Raw genomic sequence first — 18,456 nt, forward strand, 5'->3', positions numbered from 1 at the left:
AAAAAAAAAAAGAAAAAGGCACATTAACCAAAGAGCTCAGTGTGACTTTCATTTATTGTCATCAGTTTTTCAGAGCAGGGATGAGTTCTGGAACAACTGCTTACACCACTCTTGGCTTCCAGTAGCACGTCAGCATCACCACACCCATCACGCTGTTCCTCTTTCCAGTGGCAGTGGCACACACCACAGCTGGGCATATTGCTTGAGTGCAGGCCTCACCCCTGCAGTTTTTGGCACAGACTGGAAATGAGCATCCATTGCAAGAGATCGGGCCCCACAAGATCTTGCTGGCTGCTGCAGCAAGTGCCTGCCTTCTGGCAAAAGCAGTGCTGAGGTACTTATCCATTGTATTGGGGAAGCAGCGATGTCTCTTACAGAATCCATCACACCATAAATTGCCTGTCTCTTTCAGTCCCATTACCAGTTAGTATCATCTTCCCAGTTCAACTCCTCTTCTTCACCCCAGCCTGCAGCTTCAGCCTAGAATCACGTAAAATTATCAACATTAAGGCATGTCTACTGTACTTGGCAAAGCCACAGGAGTCAGGCAGTAGCCTGTGTGGCTTGTCACGGCAGAGCAAGACATTCATCCAGAATGTGGAAAGCCCCTCATAAGACCAAAAATGAAGTGCCAGTATTTACAGCTTTCTGTCTTAAAGAACTTTTAACTACAGAAGGAAACACCCTAAAGACACAAAGAGCAAAGTAACAGTAAGATTCTTATTTTTTTTTTCCTAAAATTAAAGCAAGAACTGTTTGTACCAAAACCACTTCCCATTAAGAACAGGATGCTATAAACTAGATGATTTCTTTCCTCCTAGGAAACAGCTGTTGTCCTGCTGTATTCTAACACTATGAGTTTGATCTCACCCATCCACTGACACAGCTCTTCCACCACTCCTCAGCACTGACCACACTACAGTGAGCAACTCCCCCCCCAAAATGGCATTGGTACCATGACAGTGCTTCTTAAAAATCAAGTGTGCCATTTTCAAATGTTGTCAACAACTTCAATTTACATCCAAGGCTCCTCTCCCCATACTACCTGCTACCCCTGGGGTAGCTCTCTTGAGGCTGAATTAGCAAAACAACTTGAAATCAACACCTATTCCCTAACGGAGTTATGTGTTCAGGTGGCAGTGGTGGAAGTGCTACCTCCCCTCCTAGGAAACAGAAGCAGTCTCTGAAGTCTCTGTGATGGGGCTAGAGGGATTTACCTGCTTACTGAAAAAGGCAGTTTTATAACTCCCCTGATTCTCTGAAATGGAGAAATGTCTCAGCTATTCCTTCATGAAAGCACAGCACCCAAAAAGCTTTACTCTGTAATCCAGAGGTTCTGGTGTCCTGGTCCTTTATTTACAACGCTATTAGATTTTCCTAGAAGAGCCAGGAGCAAGACTGAGTCCTGAACATCCCCTGTGCTTGAACGCCCCCTTCTGTTTGTGCTTGGGGCCATGCCTGTTCAGCAGGCAGGATCCAGCCTTGTTTTACCTGTCCAGCAAACCAAGGCTCCCTAACATAGTGTAGGGTCCTTGCATCCAGGAGACAGCAGCACAAATTAAAAGCTGGGGTTAAAACTCCTTAGTCAGTCCCTTTAGCAGTGTACAAGTTAAGTCCATTCCCTCACTGTTTTTTAACACAGCTGTCTTGCTGCTGCAGTAACAGCCCACCGAATTACCTGGTGCCTGATAAGGTGCATCATTCAGAGCTCAGCGTCTTGTATTCACAGGTAAAGACTCAACTGTACAGTCGTATGCTGCTGATAACTTCCTCAGGTTATCCACCATCTGATTAAGGAGCCAGCTGGTGCTACAACAGTGTGTTGTGCTATGTACATGCTTTAGGATCCTCTCAAGTGTGCAGTCATTTAAACCCCACTGCTATAGCCTCTTACCTCAGTAACATCAGCTGCTGCAAATTTGGATGAAAACAGCACATTCGGGGAGGCACCTTCTCTGCTGGATACTGCACCAGAGTGACTGGCAGCAACCACTTCTGTCCTCGCCCCAGGTAAAATCAAGATAGCTGAAGAAGGTTTAATGTCTGGGATCATGTCAGCAAACCAGTCCAGCTCAGGGTCTTGCACGGGTTTCCTCTTCACTTTGATTGTGAATTCTTCTCCTAGGCCAGACTCCGATGAGGACTTCAACCTTTCCTGAAAGGTCATTTTTGGCAGCACAGTTTCTCCCAGTTGTTCCTGGTGGTCCCACTTGTCATTGCTCCAGCTGTTCCTGGGGCAGGACTTTGTGGGAGGACTCAGTCTGAGGCTTCTGAATTCTTTGCTCAGTTGATGGGTACCTGGCAGAGGCCTTGGCATTTCAATTGCATCAGCTTGTGTCACAGTGAGGCAGTTTCCTGAGGACAGTTCAGGACTAGGGCTGCTGGGCTCAAAGTCATCCCAAGGCTTCTCATCTACATCCTGTTCAGCAAAATAAGGTCCCACACTGCCCCGTGGCTCTCGGGGCTGAATTTGAATGTTCACAGTTTTCTCAGTGTCTGTCTCCTCTGGCTCACTCCAGTCCGGCCACTCCTCTGCTGGTTTTTCGGAGGTAGTCAAAGAGTTCCTGCTGCTCCCTAGCGTATTAATGCTTCCACGAATTCCATTCAGGGGGGACTGAGCGTCTTGCTCACCTGTGGAAGACAAAGGTGTTACATACTCATTTCAAGAGAGCCAGTGTAGAGAGAGAGTTGTGCCTAAAACTTCTTGACATCACAGGTAGCACCTGGCATGGAAATAAGCCAGTAATGCTGATTGGAAAGATGCTTCAGTGCTAAGCTCCTCTCATATGAGAAAGCACAGCCACCTTCCTGCTTGCAAAGGAGGGGTATTCATCTCAAGGCCCTAGGGCAATAAAAGCTGACTGCTGATAAGCAACAGGTGACTGAAAAAAGGCCACAACAGTAAACAGAGTCAGCTTCTGAGGCCAGAGAATGAGCTGACCTATAAATCTAGTGTATCTGCCAAGCTGTGGGAGGGGTGTAAAAGCACAGCAGAGAACCTGCCTTATGGAAACAGAAATTCGAGGCCGGTCAGCCAGCCAGCCAGCAGTCTGTGCATATTGGATTCGCAGAGAACTGTTCCCTAGGAAGTCAAGAGTCACACTCTCATTCCTTCACTATTACCTTCCTTGGTTCACTGGATCTCTTTCAGATCAGCGCATGGGAAAAATTAACATATTTTCCAGCAATTTGTAGGACACTTGATTTCTAAAAAGGAAGAGCTAGGGCAAAGTTTTACCTGTCTTTAAAGCCAGTGGATTGTCTTGTTGCACAGAAAGCTTCTTAACAGGTACAGTTCCAGTGATGGGGAACACACTAGAATTGTTCTTCAAAGACCGAGAGGTTTGATTTCTCTGATTGCTTACAACATGACTGGGGGAGTCTGCAGGGATAAAAGAAAAGAAAGGACACCAGGTCCACAAGGTGTGTTGTCAGTCTTAGTTGAAACTGCCCGCAGTGTTGGAACGTTCTTATTTACAACACTGACAAGCAATACTGAATGAAGACTGGCACAGCAATGCAACAGCTGCATCTCGAGCTGTATATAACACAATACTCCTCTGTTCCTGCTATCTGCAGCTCTTGCCAAGACAAAGTTTGGGCAACTGTAAATGGTCAGTTTTTGCTATGTTCTTTCAAGAAATACACAATGAACGAACTGATTATGATCAGAACAGATGCTTAAAAAATACTGTCTGCCACCTGGCTGGATCCAAAATCCCAGCTTCTGTACTGCATGGCATCGCAAATCCTGTTACCTGCCTCTCATACAAAAGCACAGCACTGACAGTCACAACAATTCAAAGCATAAGCAAACTCATGTGACTACACAAACTCTCTTTTATGCCTGGGCATGAGCAAAGCAGCTTACAGGAAGAAGAGGCCCTACCCTGCAGGCTGTGTGACAGCCTCCCTGGTATCACACCTGAGGTGAGGTGGAGCAGCAGGCAGTACAGGCCACACTTTGAAGCTGCACAAGGCAGGTTTGTTTCTCTGGGCCAGTGATGATAGCTGGGCAAGCACCTAGTTCCAGTTCATTTTTGGGAGTTGTGGCAGTGATTCACTGGCCTCAACTGTGTGAGGCCCTATTGCCACCACCCCAGAACAGCATGGCTTGGGCCAGTGCTGCATCTGCTTCCACGTGGCTCACCTGTGCTCCCAGCCAGCTGCACCTGCCTAGGCTAGGGGTTACCAGCACAGCCAGAGAGACACATGGCCTGTGGCACTGGAAAGGACTGCAAATAACACACAGAACCCACCCCCTCCCCAAAGTGTCCTTGATAAAAGGCACATCCTTTTAGGGACTCAAGCAAACAGCTTGTTAAGCCTCACGTGTTCAGCCTCAAGTACTGTTTTTTGCAGGTTGTCACTCCCTGTTGAGGACAAAGTGGGGATTTTTTGTTGTTTGTCAATAAAATCAGGTCTAATTTTAAAGATATTCTGAAAAATAAACCTGGTTTTAGCATGCAATCCAAAGGGGTTTATTTACTATAGCCTACTAAAATAATGTAAAGCAAAATAATGCAATGAGCCATCCACAGATTTTAATAAAGGGTGGTAACTGTCAGTACACACATAATCAGGAAGAAAACATTTATACTTAAATTGATCTCTGTCATGAACTTCATTTGGTATCTATATGTCTAAAGTAGAACAAATGCCGATTCTTCCCTCCAGTTATAAGCATTCTTAGTTTGAATATCCAGAAAAGCTTTCCCTTAGTACACTTGGTTCCAAGTTATCTAGCAGGTGCAGGGATTACTGTCTTCATTTTGATTAGCTGAAAAGCCTCCTGAGAGCTGAGAAAATAGGGAAGTTCGTATTCCTTTTCCAATCTATGAATAGAAATTGGGGGAAGAGGATGAGACTTACTATTTTTAAAAACATGAAGGACAGAGGAATTTTAAACAACTACCTGGATGAGTACATAAGTCCCTTAGAAGGGCAGGATAGTTTTTCCTCCAAAGACAAACACACACACTTAATCTCCTTTGCTTACAGAGATTCTTAAAATGAAGAAGATATTTAATTTTTTTCCCCCATATATTTCCTACATTTAAAATACTTCTATATAACTCTTCTTACGATATAAATTCTGTATCTCTAAGCAGTCAGCACCTGATTTAGAATTAAAGTTTAACTGCAAGTTAGCTTTGTTTCCAATTAACTTGTCAACAGCAACAGATTAATCATCCAAGAAATTTTGCCTATGCTGCTTGGACAGAATGGGTAAGAATCCCGAGAGCGCTCTGACCGTATCATTTACCTTCTGGGGAGAGATCAGCAGTTTTCATGAAACTTGGTGCAGAGCTTTTGAAAATCTTCGTTCTTTCTCCACCTACAACTACTTCAGGTCCAAGCAGGGAGACGAGAACTGCTAGGCTGTGCAGTGTTATCGCAACAATAGAGTCACTGGTATCTCGAAGGCCCAGCAATACCTACACCAAGAACATGATAATGTTACCAAGAACAGAAAACTCTGCTTTTTCACTTATTTCCCCTTAAATGTTATATTTACAGCACATTTCATTTCTACAATCTCCCACAGGTCTCAGTAGATACCAGACATTATTCCCTAGCATAAAATCAGCCTTCCACTTTGTCTTACAAGCTAAAGAGGGTGGCTGATCCTAGTGCCTGCTTGAGCACTAGACCACAGTGCCAAGGTACCCTGAGCTCAGACCAATCACTCCTTCACTCTTGACAGCTGTGGTGTGAAACAGAAACACAGTCTCTTGTTGTGAGGCTGCCAGTCAATGCCAACAGGTATCGGCTGCGTGTGACAGCGGGCATCAGGTTTAACAAAAACAGCACACCAGATCAGGATGGGGTGTAAGGGCTTGCGTAGAAAGGAGGTTGCAAACTGCCTGCCTGTGGCCAGCACTATGAGATCCTAACTTTAAGCTAAGAATCAACCCAAGCAGTAGAAACCCCATATTCTAGGATATACTGCATATTGTTTTGCTGTCCTTAACCTGTGGCAGTATGATGTTTTTTAACTCCTCCTGAGAGAACAGTTCTGCGTAGGCATGAATGTGAGACAGCAACACCATTCGAACATGCTCCTCATGAACCTCAAATAGCTTCAGCAGCACAGGAATGACGTGTGTCTGGAACAAGGCTGGCGACAGGAGGCAGCTGGTCTGGCTTTCTCCAATTTGCTCTAGGGGAGAGAGGTGAAGATGGGAAAAGGCTACTTCAACAATGAGAGACAGCTCACCCGAAAGCTACTCACTGAGAAATCATCACAGCTGAGATCTACAGCATCACCCCACTGCCAGGTCTGATTCTTTGTCAGCTGCCAACACAGCGTGCTTGGGATGTCAGCGATGGGAGGGAGAAGGGGCAGCAGTGCCAGTGTCCATTGCTCAATGGCAATGGCTCTGGGAGGGAGAAGGGGCAGCAGTGCCAGCATCCATTGCTCAATGGCAATGGCTCTGAACACAGAAGGTCAAACCATCACAGGACAGGTATTGCTTGTCCGAAACACCAGTAGCTATTTAGGAAAAACTGTAAGAGAGGGGAGGCAAACAGTGGGGACAGAGACAGCTGGGGATCCAGCAAGATGTGCTGAACACCCCTTACAGAGGAAAGAACAGACTGAGCACCCTTACAGGAGAATGAGTGCAGTGGCAGAAGTAAAAAGGGCAGGGAGGGTAGGGGAAAGGTGAGAAGAGGGACATGTAGGGAGCCACTGAGAAAGCCTGGGGTGGGCGGGTGGGGGGACATGTAAACCTGGGAAAGAGCCCAGGCAATTCCTTCCCAGCATCAGCAGAGCAGCAGAAAGTGCTGCAAGTGCGGAAGCACACAACCGTCCTTTCCAGTTCTGTATGTTACAGTATTTGTTCTGGTTAAATGAACACCACTAGTCCCTTGACTCAATGGAAGGACCACTCTGAATTCATTCCAAACGTGTCAGTAATAATTCTGAAGAGACAAAGTATTTAAAGGTCACCTTTCTTTGGACCCAGAAGATGAGGAAGAAAACTCTTGACAGCTACAGGTTCTGCAAACACGAGCTGATTGAGTAGAAGAGGCACCAGGCGTGACGCTATCAGCTCCTCTGACAAGCTGGCCACCCTGTCCAGCAGGAACCTGCGTTCCAGGAGAGAGCAATTAGTATCAAGGCAGCCTTCCATGCATTTATGACTGTTTCCTTTAATATTGCTTTCCCCTTTTTGGGGGTCTGACTCATCTCCTAGAGACAAAGTCCCATCACAGCCTCTCACTCTGTGTACACACTAACCTAGAAGGACGAGGCTCTGCTCCTGCCTGAGGCTTTCAGGCAACCAATAACACAAAGCAGAGGCCAGAGACACATCCTGTAAAACCCCACACCCGATCACAGGCTGTCACGAGCACATCCAGAAGCACCGCCACACCTGCAGCTGGCTCATGAAGGCTTCCCCCTCTGAGAAGCTGCCCACTGCTGTAGCATCAAACTGTCTCAGAGCTGGTATCTCCCATGAAGTGCTACAGCGTTAAAACTGCAGAACAGAGTTGACCTCTCACCCCACAACCTGGTGCATCGCAAGAATTTTCCTACTGCTTGAGGAAAAGGCTGTTCTACCCACCACAAGGGAAGTTCCCCTTGCAAAACAGGAATCCCATTTTGAAACCACTTCCAATCTCACACATTTCAGAGGTGGCCAACAGAGCATGGGTCGGGTTTATTTAAATCACAGAGAGTTTTATTTTGTGCAACTGCTCCTCTTTGTAGGATTTTCATTTTTAAAATATGAGTAACAATTACTGCTTTTCTCTAGGTTTGGAGGACACTTAAGAGCAATAGTGCACATGCTGTGAAAGCCCCTCTGCCTGATACAGGAGCAACACTGCCCTATCTTTAAATAAAGTATTTGTTCCCTCCCTCAGTAAATGCTGCTGTTACACAGATGGTGGGAACCATTCTGAATGCTCCTGCTAAGATCCCCCTTCTCTTCTTCTTTGCTCCACTTGGTCTCAAACTAGTGAAATCAATCCAGTGTTACAACTGACAGTGACCACAGGCAGGAAAATAGCTCTGTAAGAACACCCAGGCTCCTTTATATGGAAAAATAAAGAAAAATTCAGCTTCTCCCTTTTTCAGGCCCAGATAATGCCATGACTATATGGAAGCTTCCCTTAGAGAAAACTTCTTGGGGACCACGACAACAGGATTTCCTGCAGATGCTGCACTACTGCAGCTGAGATCCATTACAGACAACAGCTTTACCCAGACAGGGCTGGCACCACAAGATTAATTCACCCAACATGTCTTATTGAAAACGGTCTCATTAGCAGTTTACAAGATCTGCCTAAATGGAAGAAATTTTCACCCTCAAGAGGTGCCTGGTGCTAGATTTCACTTTTTTGCAAAGTCACATCTAAAATAAAGCTACTTCTAAGAACGAGGCGAGGGAAAGATTCTTTTTTTCTAGCACATTACAAGTTCTCTGATACTTTAGAGTATTTTGAAACTGGGCAAGCAGATAGTCTTTGTGTAAAGCAGCAGGACCCCAGGACAGCTCCAGTGAGGAGCTGTTCACCAGAGCTTGAGCAGACGAGCTGTTAGGCCACACTCCCTCCTCTACCGCAACGCTACAGCACATGAAACGGGCTTTTCAAATGATTCCTGCTTAGCTGTGGTGCAGTGGCAGATGGGACAGTGCTGCTAAAGCAGGTGGAAGAGAACCTGAATAATTTAACTTCTGCTAATAACGTCAGCATTATGCCCCACAAAGTGCATTAACTCAATCAGAACACGGACAATGGAAAAATTATTTCCTTTTCATATCCCTGTACTTCTGGGAAAGCTTCTGTTCTTGGCCCTGCAGGAGTTCAACCCAGCTGCTAGCAAGTAGACAGGATTCAGAAAAGCACCCCTGAACATGTCACTACAGTCCAGTTTCTGACTGATTCTCCAGAGACAGCCATTGGTCTGTAGCAGGTAAAAACACTGCTGCCCATACGGCTGCGCACAGCATCGCTGGCGAGTATCAGAATGATGCAGAGCCTGGCAGGCACCACTTCTCCCAAACACCAAACCATTCACAATTGGGAAAGGAGGGAGTGAAGAGTTTCCTCTTTTATGCGATCATTATGGCTGGAGTACCCAAAATATTACAGAGCAAACAATGTTCTGCCACAGCAATCAAAATCTGACACTTGAGGAACTACCTCTCTGGCCACTAGCCTTCCGAGGTCCCCCCATAATCCCATCTGGCAGAAGTATTTCTGAAATAAGAAGCTTCCAGATTATAGTTCCTTCACTTACTTGAAAAATTCAGTTTTTTCCTCCTCAGACTTCAGTGTTAAGGTCTTCAGAAAATTCACAACTTCCAGAAAATCATTCCTAAGCACAGAAACATAGGCTGTCAAGTGCGATCCTTACTGATGCTTAAACCACCCACAACCAAGAGACTGCAAATCCCCATCCTTCATTTAACAGAGAGAACTAGACAGAGGGATACAAGTCAAATGCCGGTGGACCAAGAACGCCAGCGTGGAGGTGTGACCAGTTACCCGACAGCTGCACCTGCGCAGTGCTGCACTTTGAAGTCAGCAGTTCATATGTAGACCTCGGCAATGCGGCATGAGCCACCTCTGACCACCTGCCTGGGGCAATAAGCAGAAGGAAGCGCCACCCTATGCTAACGCCACCACTTAGAGAAGCACTCGGCGACAGCAGACACAGCTCTGGGTGGATTATCTCAGAGCCTGCTTCGCTCCAGTGGTAACACTAATGATTTTATTTTCTAGAGCATTTCCCACCAGCTCCCCTAAGCTTGGGGAGATCCAGCTGACTGTATGTGACTAAGGGGGACACTTCTGTCACCACTGCTAACTCAGCACCTCATTTGGAAGGCTGATAATGCGTTCAGTTTAAGGAGTGTCTTTGTCAGAGATCCCTGTAAGAGGTAGGGATTAAGTCTGCACCTCCCATCCGGTAAGTAACACACCTTCCCAAAAGTAACACATTTACAACACAGAAATAAGCAGCATCAAGACATACCAAGATGGGCAGGATATTCCTTTCCTTACCTGAAGAACTCGTGACACAATAAGCTGGACAGTGGTGGACGACACTTTGGATCTGGATTCAGCAGTGTAGAGTGTAAGGTTTGCTGAAAGCTGGAGAGAATATCTGCTGAAACTGAAATCCAGAGCACCTACAGTTAGATTTCTCTCTCAACATTGAACAAGCTATGTTCAGGAGTCCTCCACCCTCCCAAAACCTTATTTTTAGAAGCTCTAGTTGATAGCAAAATTGCTCATATATGTCCCTAAAGGAAGGAAAAATAGCATTTCCATTTCTCTCCCTAGGCTTCTTGGCTATTGGGGCACCAAGGAGTGCTACTGCCCTCCAAGAAGCTTCCTGCTCCCTCTCTGCTAGAAGGCAGCAGCCCCTGCTCAGCTGTGGTACACAACATCCACACGCCTGTGTCCATCACCCTTGATGAAGCAGCTGGGGGGGCAGGACCAAGCGAACCTCTGTCTGCTGCAGAGCAGCGTGGGGGTGGCTGGTGCCCTCCAGCCACATCTGACCCTGTTCAAATGCAGGAAAAGGGGAATACAGGAGAAGCCAAGCCTGCATTTTAACTTAGCAAACACGAAGAAAAACGATGGCCACTGAACCTGTAGCACATCTGCCAGCTGCAAAAGGCAAAGGGCTCGACGCACGGAAGGAATAAGCTACAGAGGCCTGTCGGTAGCAAATAAACACGTGTCATTCCTCACCCTGATCATTTAGGACTGTCAGGAGATTTTCAACCATTGTTCCAAACGCGTAGGCATCCCTTGCGTGCCCATAGCTGTTGGGCAGAATTTTGAAATCTGCAGACTGAAAAAAAGCCCAAAAACCCAAAAAGATCAGCAAAGCAGGAGTTTATTAAATACTTGGTAGTTTCCATGAATCTCTATTCCCACCCCCCACCATATACACTCTCTAATTCTTTTTATAGCACCAAAGCTCCGCTAAGTACTGTACAAGTAGAATATTATGCAAAAAAACCTCCACCAGGGAATTTATAACCCACAGGAGCAACTACATCACGATGAAACAATTCCCCCGTGAATGCACACCACAATTGCAAGTCAACAACTTTCAGCATTTCTGTGGAAACAGGTGTTAATTAGAGAGAAAGCGAGTGCTCCTTTAAGATAAGCAACTCATAGGATTCGTAATAGATAGGAGGTGACTAACAAGTGGAAAAAAAGGCTGTTTTATTGAGAGTTACACAACTGTGTGACCACAGTGATCTGGGCAATCTCAGCAACTACTCTGTAATTTTTGCAAAGCTTTGGTGATTTAGAAGCATTAAAGCTGCAACACAAAGTGTTTGAAAAATATTTTGACAACCTGCTGTCCCACCACTCCTCATTCAGAATTTCACTTCCCTGTGCCCAACACCATACCCAAACCAAGGATAGGAGGGAAGGGGGAAAAAAAGGAAGAGAGTAAGCCTCAGGTATTATCCAACAGCCACTTCCTCCCGTTCAGGCATAAGGAAGTAAAATATGTGAATGAAAACTATTTCCCGAACATCACACTTTTATTTGTTGCCAGCAAGAAGTTCCGCCAGCAAGTGATGTTACTCACCATCTCCTCGCAAGGGATGCACGACTGGTCTCGTACCGACTTGACATGACAGAGGAACTGGAAGGAGAAGAAGGGAGACAGGAACTACCTTGATTGCTTATCTGCACCAAGCAGCAGGAGCATGCTCTCCCTGCAGGCCAGGGCTCAGCGTGTGGCAGGAGGTCTGCCTCTGCCCCTTCAGCTGGCACCCAGGGCAGGCTGCGCTTTGCTCTGCCCAGAGGGGAAGCACAAAAGGACCAGGTGTGAAGCACCAAGCTGACAGAAAGCAACTTCAGGGCATCACAGCCAACTCATCCCTTTAGTCCTCAGTCCTATTGTCCCGCATGATCCATCTGGACAGGGAAAGGATTTCATGAGCTTTAGCAGTCAGGTTTTACTGCCATGCTCTTTGCATTGTTGTGCACCACCAGCACACCAGTTGTGTGTCTGCCTGATCCCTTCTGAAAGTGATACACGCCAGGGACACTCAATACAGTTCGTGAAAGATTTGTGGATCCTCTGGGAGAAAAGGCAATATACATTTACAACACAGTGCCAGGCTGCAGCAATGACTCTGCACAGCATGCAGCAGAAACCAAACCAGGAATTTTTCTGCTGAGACCAGTAACAAGCAATGAAGATGCCAGCGGCAAAAGCTAAGGAGTCATTTAAATTCTTGTTCTTATTGATTCATTTCAACCTGGATCTTCCTGCTTCACACGAAAGCTTTTTTTTTTTAGTTTGTTTTTAAATCAGTCCAGAGGAGCAAAGATTTCTCACTCTCCCCAGTCTTAACCTACCCTCCAGCCAGCAGTCCTCCCTTAGAAAAGTAGCTGCTTTTTGGCTAATTGGGAATTAGTTTCTGTTTGTGTAGACGCTGTAGTTTATAGTTACGGTGTCCTTAGAGTAAAGATTCAGGTCAGAGCTGGAAGTGAGCCAACACACTTAATAGTAAATTCAACTAACTGGAAGGACTTGGGCCTTCACATCCATAGATGGCCAGCTTCAGCAGGCCAGGAGCCCTCTCCCGGGCATCAGAGGGCATGCTTTGCTTGGCTCTTACCTCTGGGGTGGCTTCACTGAAGTTACAGACTGTTTCCATTCCTCCCAGCTTCCAGTGCCCATCCTCACTTACAAACACAGATGATAAACAGACATTGTTATGCGTTAGGTTTCCCTAAAACATTAAAAAAAAAAAAAAAAGGATAACAGACTTGGGGATAGATGAAGATGTAAAATCAGCACTAATTAGGTGCTGCAAGGAGCTGAGGAAAAGGTGCCAGAAAGCACACAATTCTAAAGGTCCTTCAGGATTTTGTAGGCGACTAGAAGGTATCAGGCAGAAGGGCTGGGGTTTTACAGCAGATAAAGCTCTAATCGTCACAGCCCATGCAATGCAATTGTAAATCCAGAGAAGACCTCCAGCTATGAACACAAAGCCCAAAAGCTACAGTCTGTGCTGGGATTTAACTGCCGTCCTGGACAAATACATGGTGCCAAAACACGGGAGCGGTGACACCGATCTCTGACACGCGGCAACAGCTGTAAATAAATGCCAAGGCTGAGCAATCCCATTTCCCTAAAGTAAGAAGCACTGCAAGCAGATGTCAATTCATGAATTGAGAACTGCTCCCTTACTTCCAAAACCCACAGCATTTTCAATTACCCTTCCCTCCTACAAAGCAGCCAATGATTTTAGCAGTTTCAGCCTAGAAGAACTGCGGGGTGTGGGTCTGTCTTTTTGTGAAGAACCAGGAATGAGACAGTCATCCAGGCAAGCCCAGGCACAACGCTCTCCTGTCGTGTTTCATCTGGCTCCCACCAAAGCCTGACAACTGCTGCCGGTGGTACCTACCCTGTCATGGAGGAAGATGAGCGCCAGCAACACGTCATAGATCCCTGCGCAGATTTCTGCAGACGAGAGTGTCTCCAGGACCATCTCCAAAGGCTTCACACGTTCTGTAACCAGGTGGATCCCATTTGCTTCCACAGTACAAGAGAGGAAGCGCAGAAGGCAAGGGTGGCGCAAGGTTTTCAGGTGCTTGCAGAAACAAAGACATCTGTTAAATCTCATCCAAGGCATCTCTTTTGGCTGCAGAGCTTAGCCTTGTACTTTTAGCCATGTTTTCCGCTTGAATTTAGACAGCCCATCCCTGCTCCTCACCAAGCACTCAGCACACTCGTTCACTCACTGCAAAACTTTTTATAATACATCTAGATACAAAGTCTTACACAGAATAAACACAGTATTTTGGGTAGGATGCACCCAGGAAAGACTCTCTGACTTATATCTGCAGGAACAGACCAGTACTCTGCAGGTATTGCTATCTGAACATTGCTTCCCACCACTGCTCGCATTGTGCGGCACATGATAAACTTCACAGCTGCCGACCCCCTTTTTCCCCCTGCACAGCAGCTGTTTGCAGCCAGGGTCAACTTTGACCTTTTCTCCTGCCCTTACTCCCCAAGAGTTTGACCCTCATTAACTGATTCCCATCCCTCCAAGAAAAAAGAGGGATAGCTCTCACAAGTCTGTCCCAGGCACGCTCTCTACAGTACCTTGGCAGCTTTATTAACCTTATCTTCATTCTCTCGCTTGTACACAAAGACCGAAGCAAGTTTTCCATCTTGTAGCACGGCTGAATAAATTGTGTGTCCAGTTGGCAGCGTGAATGGCGGCTCTTCTAGTGCGTAGCTCTTTAAAGCGCTGTTCTCCGAGCCCATCACTTGCAGAGTTCGGCCGTTGTAGAGGTTCCCTCTTGAGACAAATAGGCCTTTGGGTGAAGGAAGATTTTTTCAGACAGATTTAGTTCCGGCGGGTGCTGTCCAGTTCACCTTCAGAGCATTTTCTGCAAAGCATGAAACAGCCATGAAGAACTTCCTCCTGCCAGTATCCTCTCCTTCAGTTTAAGGACAAGAATAAAATCCCCATCGTTTATTTTGTAAAGGAAACCAAATGTCCACAAAAGATCAACAGGCGAGCAGCTCTCTAGCTGTGGACCTAGGACTGCGCTGGCATCTGTGTCAGCGTCACCACCAGACAGCACCAGCTCTGACATACAGATGAATAGACAGTACGGTGTCTACAACTAGTCCTTGACCTGGCTACCAAATGGAGAATCCACCAATAGCCCCAGTCATGCAGACACCTACTCCAGAGGTTTAATTCAGACTAAGCCTAGTCAGCAGTTAGGAACTGTGATTGCCACTGCCTTAGGGTACAAGGAGCCCCCAGCCTTCTTAAAAGCAGTCACTGCTCAATTCTCCAAGGCACAGAGGATTTCAGTGAAGCTATAGTCAGGCATGCCGCTGGAGAAGGTTGCTTTTCCCCCCCGATTACCTTCTCTCCATCTGACAAATATTCCATCTGCCTGCCAACCCTTCCTTCCTCCCACAGCCTCTGTCAGCAAGAGGCTGACACAGATTTTTGTGCTGCTTCCTCGCACACAAAACTGGTAAAACAAACACGCTGATTGCAGAGGCTCTTTTAGAAAACACTGACCGAGCACATGCTCTATACTCAGGCTTGTGATCACAGGCTACAGGCGAGACCCTGAATACCAGTCTGTATACAGAAGTTAGCAAAGATCTTTAGTAATGAGAGAAGGAGAGAGCAAAACCTCAGGTTTCAGGAAAAGTGGGGAAAAAAATTGCCCACCCCCAAACATTTTTTGCACCTGGAGAATCGCTTTATGGTGGTTGCTTCCAGCCATGACCTGGGGCTTCAGGAGGGCAACAGCATGGGAGTCTCTCAGCTCCCTGATAGAGCTGTTCCAGCAAAGCTGCTGCTCTGGCCCCTCTCCCACATCTCTAGTTCAAGCTCTTCCCAGAGCTCCAAGGTCAGCAGTGCTGGGGGCCTTTTGGAGAGCTGCTGTTACGGTTCCCTGGCTTCTTTTCACTGCTTCAGTTAAGAATTAGTTGTCTACATGATTGCCTCCCCTTTCCCCAAAGTGTCCTATAATGAAACACGTTATGATCTGATGTCTTTATTAAATGTAAATATGCCAACTGCATGACCCGCTAGTCAACAAGAGCATTGGGAAGGAGCAGAATGCTGCCTTTTTAACAGACTTCATACAAATCCTTGCTCACACATCATTTAATCACTTTTGTTAGATGTGCTTCTTGCTGGGAGGAATGCACCCTATGAACACATTAGATATGGGAACCAGAACACATTACAGCTCTTAACTGTTTGATGTGAACAGACCTTAACCCTCCAGAGTGTACAACCACCACTACAGTCTGAAATTGTGGGGTTTTTTTTAAATTCAGTTTGTGTGTCCTGATCCACCTAAAATCCAACACGAAATTATCTACAGAACATGCAACTTGCTATCATTCTCTCCTCTCTAGTGTCAGGGATGGATCTGCACCTCTTCAGTGCCAATTCCTTTAATGTGACCTTTAAGAAATACAGGGAAAGCTACAGAAGTCTAAACTGCAGCTTCCCAGCACTACACAGAGGGGCTAAGAGGCGACAGGGAAGCACCACGCAGCAGTTACACACATTTCTAAAAAGGACTTTCTTGTGAACTCCTTGGCACAAAAGGATTCACGCCGCCCTGAGAGGAAGGGCTTCCTCTCCAGCCGGTCCCTAGGAGCGCTGCTCTGGCTCACCCCGGGTTAACCTTCCACACCTGTGTGCAATGGCACCGGCTGCCCCCCGGGCACAGCTGGGTGCCTCTACGTGCATTCTCTGCTCTTTTCAGCTTTGCTTTGTTTGCTAGCTCTGCTATAATTATTTCTCAGTCAGATTTTGCACAGGACAGCTAAAAGTATCTGAACCATCCTAATGCCTCGTGTTCCTCCAAATACATATGGACATATTCACCAGTTACAAATTTGGCTTCAGGGATGCCCACCATTCAGAAATCAGAGTAACATCAGCGTCATTCAAATAACTGCAATCTACTCGAGTGCCACGGCACAACAAGCAGCTCCAAATAAGCATCCCCCACTCCAGGTAACCACCTCTCAGGACAAGCCCAGCAACTCTTGGTATCAAACACCGAGCACCTTCAAGCAAGAAGCTTTGAACAACCAAGCGGCAACAGCACCCTGTGGAACCATGAGCCACACTTTTTACGAACACGTCAGCTTCACAAAACTATCACTTGGTTTCTTATCTTTTCCACAGCACTCCAAAACATGCTGGCTATTGAAACTCCAGCAGGCAAATGCATTTGCAAAGGTGTATGCCTAGGTTTGGCTAAAACCCATGGAAGAATTCTTCTGATGCGAAAATAAACCGTCAGGCACACAACTGCACTGTGTCAGGACCACATATGCTTTGTGGGTTAAGAGCACTACCCGCATTATAACCCTTTAATATCTTATTTTCAATAAATTGTAAACACGAACATTAGATGTAATGCACAGTGCACCTTGAGATGGACAGGAGCCCAGCAGGGAAAGACAGAGGGACTGGTAGTTAAGAACAATTTGGCTTTGCTACCATAAGTGGTGTTAGAGTTGGAATTTCAATTGAGCTTATTTGTGGAGTGATAACACCCCGCATACGAGGTATCCACCTGAAACACATGCACTAAGCCCTGTCACTCCACAGCTAAGAGTGGGGCAGTTCCGGGCTTTCCACTCGCCCTGCCCAGCAGAGCCTCCTGGAAGCTGCTGTCAGGGGTGATGGGTGCTTTGTTCCCAGAGGCAGAGGTTTCCCAACGCGGCAACTGCGAACCTCCAGCGGGCACCTTGCGCAAGCAGTGCCACGAAGGCGGACAGGTGGGCGATCAATACCCAACAGCCTCTCTGGGAAAGGAAGCGTGATTTTTACTGCACCTTCCGAAGGACAGTTCAACCCTGGACACCAGGCATGGCGCGCATGGCAACCAAGAGCACGCGTTTTAACACAGAGGGCTCCCCGAGAAACACCAGCGTAACATCAGCTGCCGGGAACAACACCGCTGCCTACAGCGCACTCAAAACAACTACCGTCACCAATGCGGCATTTGCTTTTTTCCCGGAAAAGCGAGCTTTTACCCCCACCGCATACCCTACCTGCGAGTTACCCGCACCCACGCGGAGGGAGGGCAGCGTCACCATTTTCTGAGCCGGGCCGGCAGGACCTGTCCTGAGCGAGGCCTGAGGCACCGACCGCAGCCCAAGCAGCCGACCCGGCCCAGGCGGGGGGCAGAGCGCCCGTGCCGCGGCCCAGCAGCCCCGGCCCCAGGCGCGATGCCGCGTCCCCGGCAGCAGCGAGCCCGCAGGCAGCGCCAGGCCGGGCACCGCCGGGGACAGGCAGGACACTGCCCGGGCGCCAGGGGAGCTGGGGCGACCGGGTCCCCGGGACCACCGGCGCCCTGGGGCGGGGTGGGGGGGAGCGGAGCCCTGGTCACCCCCGCCACCCCCGTCAGCCCCCCATTAACGGCCCCCGCCATCAGCCCCTGCCACCTTCCACCACCTGCGCCCCCAGCCGCCTCCCGCCCCGGCCACCCCTCAAGACGCCCCCGCCCCACCTGCTCCCCGCCGGCCCGGGGGGGGGGGTGCCGCCTCGGCCCCGCCGGCCGCTCCCTCCCTCACAGCGCGGCCGCCGACTCGCGCTTCCGGCAGCGGCGCAACGTCGAGTCGGGCGGGCGGAGCGCCGCCACCTGCCTTGCGCGCCCCCTGGCGGCGGGCGGGGCGGGGCGAAGCGGGCGGGCCGTCGTCTTGCGCGAGGGCGCGGCCCGCGAAGCGGCGGCGGCCATTTTGGTTGTGGGCGAGTCGCTCTCAGGCCGCCCGCGCCCTTTCCGCGGCAGCTCCGTACCGGCAGCGACGGTGCCCGAGGAGAGCCCGCCCTCGGCCCGTGCCTGCCAGCACGCCCGAGCCCTGCACCCCCCCGTCCCTCGGGCATCGCGGCGGCGACTGAACAGCGGTGAGAACCGCAGCCCGCCCCTGTGTGC

The 18,456-nt window shown here is 48.2% G+C and overlaps 1 protein-coding gene across 4 annotated transcripts; it reads right to left on the reverse strand.

Moving 5' to 3' along the window:
- Nucleotides 1-36: 36 nt before the first annotated feature.
- Nucleotides 37-18,140, reverse strand: SCYL3 (SCY1 like pseudokinase 3). Of its 4 annotated transcripts, none has more exons than XM_075508019.1 (14): nt 18,034-18,140; nt 14,120-14,409; nt 13,416-13,601; nt 12,624-12,737; nt 11,582-11,638; nt 10,720-10,822; nt 10,024-10,135; nt 9,257-9,334; nt 6,956-7,095; nt 5,976-6,163; nt 5,267-5,438; nt 3,239-3,382; nt 1,895-2,631; nt 37-480 (listed from the first exon to the last, which is right to left on the reverse strand). In XM_075508019.1, exons 2-14 carry the CDS (start codon nt 14,282-14,284, stop codon nt 418-420), a joined length of 2,259 nt encoding a protein of 752 aa, XP_075364134.1. In that variant the 5' UTR covers nt 14,285-14,409; nt 18,034-18,140; the 3' UTR covers nt 37-417. The 4 variants fall into 4 exon arrangements, with proteins under 4 accessions (XP_075364134.1, XP_075364131.1, XP_075364132.1 ...); XM_075508016.1 differs by having other exon boundaries at nt 5,976-6,193; XM_075508017.1 differs by having other exon boundaries at nt 5,976-6,193; nt 14,120-14,460; nt 18,034-18,134.
- Between the last annotated feature and the right edge of the window lie 316 nt (nt 18,141-18,456).

This window comes from Mycteria americana, chromosome 7 (assembly GCF_035582795.1).
Source record: "Mycteria americana isolate JAX WOST 10 ecotype Jacksonville Zoo and Gardens chromosome 7, USCA_MyAme_1.0, whole genome shotgun sequence".
Taxonomy (NCBI): domain Eukaryota; kingdom Metazoa; phylum Chordata; class Aves; order Ciconiiformes; family Ciconiidae; genus Mycteria; species Mycteria americana.